Below are 10,110 nucleotides of genomic sequence, written 5' to 3' on the forward strand. Positions count from 1 at the left end.
ACACAATTTATTTTTTTTATATATATTATAGATATATATATATATATATATATATATATATATATATATATATATATATATATATATATATATATTTTTTTTTATCCAGAAAAGTTGTATTCAATCATGGAAAAATAGGAGAGAGTGCTAGCTTTCCTTAATAGTCACACAAAAGGTCATTGCTATAGAAGCTGGTTGTTCATAATGTGATATGTCCAAATGTGTTAATGGAAGATTAGTGGAAGCAAAACATGTGTGAAAGGGATAACTGCAGCTTTGAGAGGATTGTGAAGCAAAGTCAATTCAAGACTTTAGGGAAGATACATAGAGTGTGGATTGTAGCTGAATTCAGAGCCATATCAGACACCACACACAGAGATATTGAAGCCATGGGCTGTAACTGTCACATTCCATGTGTTACGACACTCCTAAACCAGAGACGATATCAGAAGTGTGTTACCTGAACTACGAAGGAAAAAACCCTGTTGCTTTGTGCTCCCAAGTTCTCCTTTTCAGCAGAAGTAGACACACATAGAATCCAAGTTTTAGAATGTTGTTGAGTTTCCACAGTCAGCAATGATCTGCAGAGTGAGGCCATCTCCCTGTGCTAGTCTGACTTTTATCAAGTTCAATATCAGAGTATGCACTACCAGGACATTCTTACAACATTTCATGATGATTTCATTTCCAACTCCTCACACAAAAAAGTATAATACCTGCTTTAGTGATCATGATTTCACTGAACTTATTTGACCAGATAACCGTCTCGATCTAGTCTAGTACAAGACTAGCCCCTTGTACTGCTTTGCTTGGTACAGCAGGTCTAGATTTCAGCCATTGAATAATAATTGTTTCCTCAAGGGGTGGACTTAACACTCCTCCAGCCTTAACAACAGCTAAGAACAGTTAAAGCCTTAATCATCACCGTTTGCCCATGACATATGTATTGCCTCAGTTTGATGGTATGAAGCTTACTGGAAATTGCCTGAACTGTAAACTACCACCCCCCACTGCAAAGAGAAAAGGGCTTTTGTGTATTTGTTGATTATTAAACATTTTCACAAGATTAATATTCATATACCTCAGAGAGTAAAACATTGTGTCTGCTGAAGCTCATCGTATAAACTATTTCTCTGTTCAGCTCTCCTACAAACAGTTGTAAACAACGACGACCACTGGTGTGATGATGGGCTGAAGGCGGCGTGTTAGAGAGAATAGAAGCTTCTTAGAGAGATCAGCTAATTTCCAAGTGTCAAAGTGCAAAGTCTATTTCTTTGTTAAGTTTTGTTTGACATATATACTACTACATTTTTACAATAACTTAAGGTAACATAGTTACTTGGTTGTGCTACAGAATGTGCCAGGAAAGTACATGGTAACAAATGATCTTTATGCATTTCACTATTTGAAATATTGTGTTATAAAGAAGACATTTTTTTAACCAAGTTAAAATAAATGCAGAACATCAGATTAGTTCTTGAGTGAGGTCAAGTAAAACAGCTTCTTGTTCAGTTAATGTGATGTATTCCAGATAGTTTGCACTGCATAGTTAGGCAATGTTGAACTACTTGTCAGAAAAAAAGCACACCAAGCAACATCCCAGTTGATCAGACTTTTCTTTAAAGTTTTCAAAGAGGCCCTGAAAGTAATCAACACATTTTATTTCCTAGCTTCTGAAGTCACCAGTGCATGAAATTTCAGAGATAATAAACATCAAAATGTTCTTTTATATTTGATGATAAAAAAAAACAATGGTCAAAGCAACAAAAGTGAACAACCACAGTGCAAAAACCAAAGACCCAGCAGAACCACTTTGAAACACCAATGATAAAATCTGTTTGCTTTGTTTTTGTACCTTGAACTTCCTCTGTCTCTTTGGGTCCAGATGTTGTGACTGGCATGATGAAATTTGTCTCACACAAGCAACATGGAGTTTCCAACTTGATTCAGACGGGAAAATCCTGAGACACAAGATTAGAAGGTAGTCAGCAATAATGCAGAAGTTTTTGTTTTCTTTGCCTGTTTTAAGACTAAGCTGCCCCCACACACAAAAAAAACTAAAAAAAAAAAAACTAAAACATTGTTGATGCTGTGGAAATTGGCTGAAGTGAAATTATTTATTTAGTGCTCTCTTTTTAAATATTAAATTATGAGAAAATGTATGAATGCTTTGTAGAGTAATGGATCTTGTATCCATTTTTTTAGTTTTTCATATTTTACAGGTAGCAAGGAGGTTGCAGAAATAAGGTTGACTAAACTACGCCGAGATCTTTTGCTTTTTCCAATTTTTTTGTGAAAACAGAATAAAAAACACACCTCAGGCATAGTCAGTTGTTAACATGGTCACCTTTCTAATAAGGCCGTGTTTTATTTCCCCAACCTAAAGCCACTAAATAACTGGTAAACTGACTAAATCTTTTGGGTCAGTTGCATTGCTTAATGCTGCACCTTATGGCCAAATGCAAATCAAAAGGCACCACCGAAGCTGGAGGTCAGATTTTTTTATACTTAAGGATTCCTTGATAAATATGGAGGAAAAGGTTTAACAGCATTTGTCTCAATGACTGTACAGCATGTACTCTGTCAATAAAAAGAAAGATGTATTCAAACCAGATGTCATGGAGCACTTGGAGGAGATGTGTATCTTGGGGATGTTGAGATGTAGTGAGAGTTTAATGAGCAGAGCTAAATAGTGCGGAGATGGTAGGAGATGCAGGGGAAGGTGAGTTTCTCTACAGAGCTGAGCTTGGAAGATAATTTTGTGTCTTCTCTAAGCTCCTTCTGAAGAGTCCTAATAGGTTGCACTGCTGGTCACACCCTGGAGAGAAGGAGGGAAACACTAACATAACCAGCACAGTGCTCTGTGGACATGACAATTGACTGTTTTGACTATATTCATAGTTATGATGATGAGAATGAAAAATGTATATTTTCATATACATTTCCTTTTTTTTTCCCATATTACACATTTATCATTGTTTTTCGACTTTCCACATTTGGGTGGACTGCAACAATTTTTCAGTTTGGACCAGTCTGTCCTTTGACCTCTGACATTAACAAAGCATTATTTTCCACATGACTGCTGCGTACTGATCCAAATAGAAGGTTCTTCATTCAAATTCTTGTACATCTGCTATGCTGCGATCAAAATCACTTTTATCTAGTCGTAGGACTTGATTAAAGGGGCAGTACTGTGTATTTCCCTGGTGGATAGTGCCATTTTATCAAGTAACTATATTACCTTCAGCTGTTAAAAACTGCTGCATATAGAAAATATTATATAAAATAAATTATTGAATATTGAAAACTCAATAACAGAGATATCTGTTTTCATCCTGTTGTTATTATGCTATTGTACCCATTCAGCTTCAGTGTTTCATCCACTCCTGATCATTCATGAAACTTCTGCAGAAACATGGACTGTGGACGCTGACATTAGCGATGTCTGTGCTGCTGCTGTACGTTTAGCAATGAACGTACAGCGTTCACGTTCAATGCTAAACGAACGTGGACCAGTCTGTCCTTTGACCTTTGACATTAACAAAGCATTATTTTCCACATGACTGCTGCGTACTGATCCAAATAGGAGGATTTGGATCAGTACGCAAATCCTTCAGTGAAGGATTTGCCTATCAGCTTCACTGATAGGCTAACTGCTTCTAGGAAAACGTGAACACTATAGTAGTCCTTTCCAGTATGTCATCAGTTTTTGTTGCAGCAGAAATTAACTCCCAGTCAGCCAAGAGAAGCAGCTTTGTTGATCATCCCTGCTGTTTGTGGATGTTGCCTGTGCATCAGGTTTACAGGCGTACAGGAACATGTCAATACAAAAGACCCATCTGGAACTTTACTACGTATAAAATATGATTAATTAAATTTAATTTTTTAAGACCTTCAAATCTGTGAAATTAACCAAAATCAATGCTTCAAAGTCCCTGCTCAACTTTTATCACATTTCTTCTCTATTCTGATGCCCTGTTTGCACTTTCACAACTCTTCCTCACCACATCTCGGTGTCTTAGTGCACTGAGATGCTGCCATGTCATTAGTTTATTTTAAATATATTTTAATGAGCAATTGGACACGTGTACCTAACAAAGTGGCCTCTGAGTGTCTGTTGGCATCAATGGTGACCTTCAGCTCTTGCAATAAAATGCAAAGTAGCTTGAATGACTCAGCTAAGTAAAGAGAATTTCATAATGCTTCACTGGTAAAGATGATAACATGACCTTCTTTGCTAGCAAAATACAGCAGTGAGAGTGATAATATTAAGCTCATATTGATTAACAAGGTTTCATTTCTTAGCCTCAGAGGTCAATACCAATCAGCAAGCATGTCTGCACTTCGTTGGCGTCTTTCCAAGTAGCACATCGATCCAATCTGACAAGTCATTCTTTGCTAGATTGATCTGCCTCTGGGATTATGCCTCTAAGCATTGTGAGTAGTTTGTCATTTTGCCTGTCCTTTTAGATTTTATTTGAAATGTGACTTAACTTGGAAAATGGAGAAGAAAAATACTTTTTGTGTCAATCGTGATTAGCAACTTTTTTTTAAACCTTTTTAAGGACCTTTTAAGATTTAATCATAATCATCATTACTGATCAAAAAGGCCAAAAACAGTAATGACAGAAAAAAGGTTTTTCCCAATGGTCTAAAAAAATGTACTGATTTAGGTTAATCTTATTAACATGTGGCATTTAAAGAGAAGACTCAAAAATCATAAACTTAGTTCTGTAATCCCAGATAAGTTAAACTGATTTTTGATATTATTATTTGACAAAATATAAGAAAGTTCAAGAAGAATGAAAACTTCTGCAACACTATGTAATATGAACGTGAAATAATTAACCTGCTGGAGCAAAACCCTGAGGAAGTATAATTTTTATTTGAAGTATTTTATTTTAAAATTTTAAAAGATATAAAGTCATCTGGTTCAGCACACAGTATTTTTCAGTAGGATCCTCCTCTGTAGAACATGAAAGCACAAACATACATCACTGCCATCACATCAGCTAATAATAAACAATACAGTTTTGTAATGGCAATCATTCAGATAAATTCAACAGAGTGACGCAGCTGCAGTAAAGGTCATATCTGAGTGGCCACAGCAATAGTTGTCCTTCAGATAGCAAGCATGGGACTTTATGAAAAGTGTTATTGTATGTGCTGTGGGATTATGTTACAGCCTGCAGTTAGCACATAAAAGAAAGATTATAAATATGGCACCCATAACTGATAACTATGCATGATTCCATGGACACAAAGAGCTTCTCAGAATTGGACATTACAGCTTTTTACTCTCACTCTTATAGAGTAAGGAGTGTGTGTGTCAGATTTATTCAGAATGATGGAAGCCATAGTGGTGGAGACTTGAAAGCAGCTGAATTACAGTTGAGCCCTTGGATGCAAGGAAGCCCCATTAATAATGAAAAGGATACTATAGATAATGGTGTAAAAGTGAGGGATATTGTAATAAACTAGACTGATACCTCTCATCTTTCAACAGCTTGTAATTTTACACCTTAAATGACCAAAGGCTATAATCATTGTTCATAAAAACATGCGCCGGGCTAAAAGAAGGATTCCCCCAAGGCAGGTCACTGATCACAGAGCCAACACTGAAGCAAATTAAACAGACAACTAATGATGCTCACTCTCACTCCTGAGATTCTAATTTGCATATTTTTTAGCATCTGGAAATAAACAGACAAAGAATGGTCTCAGGTTTATCACAAAAAGAAGACTTATACATTAACAGTAAATTGTATACTTAAATAATTTAAACCTAAATAGGTTAAGCATGAAAAAGAAAACGAGAACCAATTTGGAAAAATTAAAAAAATTATCCTATTTTGAAAACTTTATGCTAATATACTTAAAATATATTATTTGAAAATACATCAAAACTATACTACTCTTAGATTTTGTAGTAATACTTTTAATTAGAACTTGCAATATAAAACTTTGTAGCACAATATAATGAAAAATATACTTTAGGTTACTTATGAAAAAAATCCAACTATCCATCGTCTATACTAGCTTATCCAGCAGGAATACCCCCTACAAAATCACAACACAGTTACGAATTACACAAAATGGCGGCTACCACTCACCGAAACACTCAACAAGATTCAGGCTCAAGTGTCATGGCGGTTCAATAACATTCAAAAGTCCTGGAAGATATATCTGGTTTATCACTAAACGGTAAACTGAATCGCTTACACTTATATTCCAACTTATATGACTTATATCAAGGTTTGCCTCCAGTCCTTGCTCTTTTATAGTACCTATTCAACATAGCAACAGCAAGACAGGAGAAGAAGAATTCTCTTCAAGAAATAGAGTTCACTTGTATTGCTGTTTGGTAGGCTGCCACCCAATGGCAGAAATATGAATTACACGTTCATCAACTTGTTCAAACACTGTCACGCATTACATTACAGCAATGAAGGAAACAGCAATGCGTCCAATGAAAATAATGTCTGTTTCCAATGAATCAAGTGAACAAGAGCAAATCTTTGTTATGAGTGAGAAAAATACATTTGTATATTTAAAACATTAAGAATGTTGCAGTTTGGAGGGTATGATGTGAAAAAGTCAAATTTTCTACTCAAAATACTGAATTCTACAAAAGAAATTCTAGAAACTGCTGTGATGTCAGAACAGATGAGGAAAAACTGGCCATCAGGTTTCCTACATTTCACCCATTCCTCCCCTGGCTCTGATTAAAGCAACAGACCAATACTGGTGAAATAAATGAAGCAACTGGAGTCTCAACAGAAATGCTGACTGAAGATGGAAAGCTTTGGCCATACATGTGACCCAAAGCCACTGCACTCAGCTTCAACTAATGACATTTTTATATGGACATACTTTGGAGGAAGCAAATGAATTGAATATGTAAAATTAGTTAACATTTGTAAACTACAGTTTTAGCTATGAACTAATTAACACCTAACACAAACAAAAAATGAGCAGAGCATTAATCAGTTTATTTACTGTTTGATTTGGACTTTTAAGATTTAACAGCTTACATTTGATCAGGAAAGTACAATACTTAATGTTTTCTATATACAAATACCCCATTGTGACAATGTGGAAAAAAAAGTTGAGTTTTTTCCTAATTTATTAAAAATAGAAAATAAATAACATTTACTTAAGTATTCACAGCTTTTGTTCAAAACTTTGTTGATGAAGTCTTATTGAATACTGTCATCTTCCTAAAATAATGGCCTGTCATTTATAGTCAAAAGATGAATAGGCAAAAACCCCCGAAAACGTTTGGCAAAATATGACACTTTAGGAAAGTGACGATATGCCAGTTGCTTAGCTCTCCGTTCTTTAGGCTGTTGGCCCATTTTTCTCTTCCAGCTCCATCAGGTTGGATGGAGACTTCTGTCAGACATATCTAGATGTTTCCAGAGACGTTCAGTGAGATTTAAGTCAGAGCTCTGGCTTAGCCGCCCCAGGGCATTCAGTGTGTGGTTCTGAAGCTTTTGAGATCTTGACAGTTTTGGGTTGTTGTCCTGCTGAAAAATGAACCATCACCCCAGTCTGAGATTAATATGCTCTGGAGCAGGTTTTCATCCAGGATGTCTCTGGGTGTTGCTGTATTAATTTTTCCTTCTACCCTGACTAGTCTGCCAGTTCCTGCTGCAGCAAAACGTCTCCATAGCATAATGCTGCCACCACTATGTTTCACTGTAGGGATGGTGCTGGCCTGATGAGCCATGTCTGGTTTCCTCATCAGATGATGTGGCATTCACAAAGACTTTGTTTCAGACCAGAGTCTTTGTTCTCATGGTCTTAGAAACTGAAGTTGTCTATTCAGGTGCCTTTTGGTAAACTTCAGATGGGCCATCATGTGCTTTTCTTTAAGGAGTGGCTTTCCTCTAGCTACAATACCTTAGTTCAAATGACTTTAGTATATAAAAACACTTGCTGATAATTATATTACACTTGACTGGAATTTAAAACCACTTATGCATTTTGACTTTCACTCAGACTGCGTCTTGGTTAGATGATGGCAAAGATGAGCATTATACCAAAACATACAAGTTTGGATGAATGTACTGTGAACGCTTCTAGAAGACTCAGTTCAAATTTAATCCAATTGAGGACTGGCGTTTAAAATGTTATTTTATGCTAATCATCACCAGTTGTGTAATGTAATTTGTCTGTTCCTTTTCAGAATCTATAAAAATGAGTAAATCAAATGGATTTAAATCTTTCAAAGGGCTTATGGTTTCCATTCAGTTTTTGAAAAGTTAGAGAATTTAAAAGAATGTCAGACAATCCAAACCAAATATCAGCTACCTCAATACCCGACTTATCCAGGACACTTTCATTTCCATCATGTCAGTTTTTACTGTAGCCATCAACTGAAGCATAAATGCCAAACTCCTTTACCAAAAATCAATGTTTGAGTTGATCTGAGGGTGGAATTCACTCTTTGCCTCAAATCAGATTTTATCTAACCTTGACATCTCATACATTTTCTTCCCTTTGCAATAAAATGTTTAAGTCCAATTTGTCAAATATCAGTAATTGCTTAAGAAATTAAAGCTGAAGATGCCCAATTAGGTACTGAATATTTGGAGCATGCAATTTATATCAAATTTCATAAGTGTTTCACCACTTATGAAATTTGATTCCAGTAGAAAAAAAAAAAACGCATAATATTCAAGTTATTTTAATAGACATCACAACAATACAAAGGATTGATGCAAAACCCCACCACCAGGTCATAATATAAATATGTGCAATATTTTAGAACAACCTTTAAAGGGTGTTAAAGTGTCAAATGTGGGTTTAAGATTGACTAAAAATATATCTTGTTTTCAATCTTACCAAGTACAATTGATTTAGCTTCTTGTGGATTTAAAATTAATTCCAAGATCTTTTCTTTTAAAAGTCTAATTCAGTGAAGGAAAGTCAGCTACAAATGGGTCATTTTAGCTTTCAGAGCTTTGAAATGGCAGTCAGCATGGAGCCAGTCAACACCACACAGGTAGCAAAGAAGAAGATGAGACCGTTCATCAAACCCTGCAGAAAAGGAAACAGATTTGTCATAACTTTCCTCTGGAGACATCCAAGCAAAGTCATTTGACATTTCACACCTTACCTTAATCTCCCTGAACACCAAGGATCCCCACAGCGCTGCAACCAGACCGTAGCCCTACAGAACACAAAAAAGCCATTTACAGACTCACTACTTGCCACCTATCTTCATAAAGATAAGAGATCTGTTGCCATTGCAACATTTATAAATATAGCAATGAGTTACAAAAATAAAGTTTTGTCTGACTGAAGTTCAATATACAGTCTAACAAGTGTAAATTTGTTTTATTTAAAGCTGTCAAAGATCCACTGAGGATCAAATCAAAAGGTCAATGTTTTTCAGACCTCTGAAGTAAACAGACAAAATTAATGATGCTGAGATAAAATAAAACCTCCAAACACAGAGGGGACAGGCAATGTGGCAACTGAACACCAAACAAAGTGTTTGCATACAGTAAAGCCAAAGTTAAAGCAAAACCATGTCAAACTGGTTTTCTTTAGCTTTATTGCACCTTCAGTTAAACTATTGCAAGTTTCTTTGAGGCAATTAACATTTAGAGCACCAAATACTAAAATATTTAGCACATACAGAAATTTCTTCAAATTAGAGAACTGTACACTAAAAAAAGAAATACCATTTTCTGGCCAACTCTGCAACTGCTTTGATGAAGTGCAATTACAGAAAAACTGGAGAAATGTTCAATTGTGAAGTGTGCTCCAACTGTACATAGTAAGAAATCTAAAGATTATAAACAAAAACTACATTTGTCAGGACATAATCTACTTACTGCAGTGACAATGGGGTAGGTAACAACAGCACTCAGGTAGTTGGTGGCTAGGAACCAGCAGTATGTGCCCATCGTCCACATAAATCCTGAAAGAAATGCTGAAGTGCAGCCAGAGCACAGAGAATATTTTTAAAGCCACAAAAAGCAAATAGTTTACACACCCATATAGTTTTGAAAAAAAAAAAAAAAAAAAAAAAAATCCTCCTTCCCAAATAATTGGCCAAAAATAAAAAATTTAACCTTTCCAAAACTATATTCCAAA

General features: G+C 35.6%; 1 protein-coding gene and 1 long non-coding RNA gene across 4 annotated transcripts in view; both read right to left on the reverse strand.

The window, feature by feature from the left end:
* LOC106947120 (uncharacterized) overlaps positions 1-6,307 on the reverse strand; it is a 17,101-nt gene extending 10,794 nt beyond the window's left edge. The window contains exons 1-3 of one of the 3 annotated variants that reach the window (XR_001424910.1): positions 2,611-2,758; positions 1,856-1,961; positions 461-508 (exon numbers count right to left, since the gene is read on the reverse strand). This is a non-coding gene — a long non-coding RNA (uncharacterized LOC106947120). Of the gene's footprint in view, positions 1-460; positions 509-1,855; positions 1,962-2,610; positions 2,759-6,113 lie in introns of those variants that run through there. The other 2 variants (XR_001424909.1, XR_001424911.1) reach the window with 2 other exon arrangements.
* Positions 6,308-8,678: 2,371 nt separating this feature from the next.
* The window catches only part of tmem144b (transmembrane protein 144b), a 7,836-nt gene continuing 6,404 nt past the window's right edge, over positions 8,679-10,110 (reverse strand). Inside the window, exons 10-12 of the mRNA XM_015031933.1 lie at positions 9,849-9,946; positions 9,125-9,178; positions 8,679-9,045 (exon numbers count right to left, since the gene is read on the reverse strand). Of these exons, the coding sequence (XP_014887419.1) occupies positions 8,962-9,045; positions 9,125-9,178; positions 9,849-9,946 (236 nt within the window). The 3' untranslated portion in view covers positions 8,679-8,961. The remainder of the gene's footprint in view (positions 9,046-9,124; positions 9,179-9,848; positions 9,947-10,110) is intronic.

Source organism: Poecilia latipinna, unplaced genomic scaffold (assembly GCF_001443285.1).
Source record: "Poecilia latipinna isolate Pla-1442-1.1 unplaced genomic scaffold, P_latipinna-1.0 Scaffold224, whole genome shotgun sequence".
Classification (NCBI taxonomy): domain Eukaryota; kingdom Metazoa; phylum Chordata; class Actinopteri; order Cyprinodontiformes; family Poeciliidae; genus Poecilia; species Poecilia latipinna.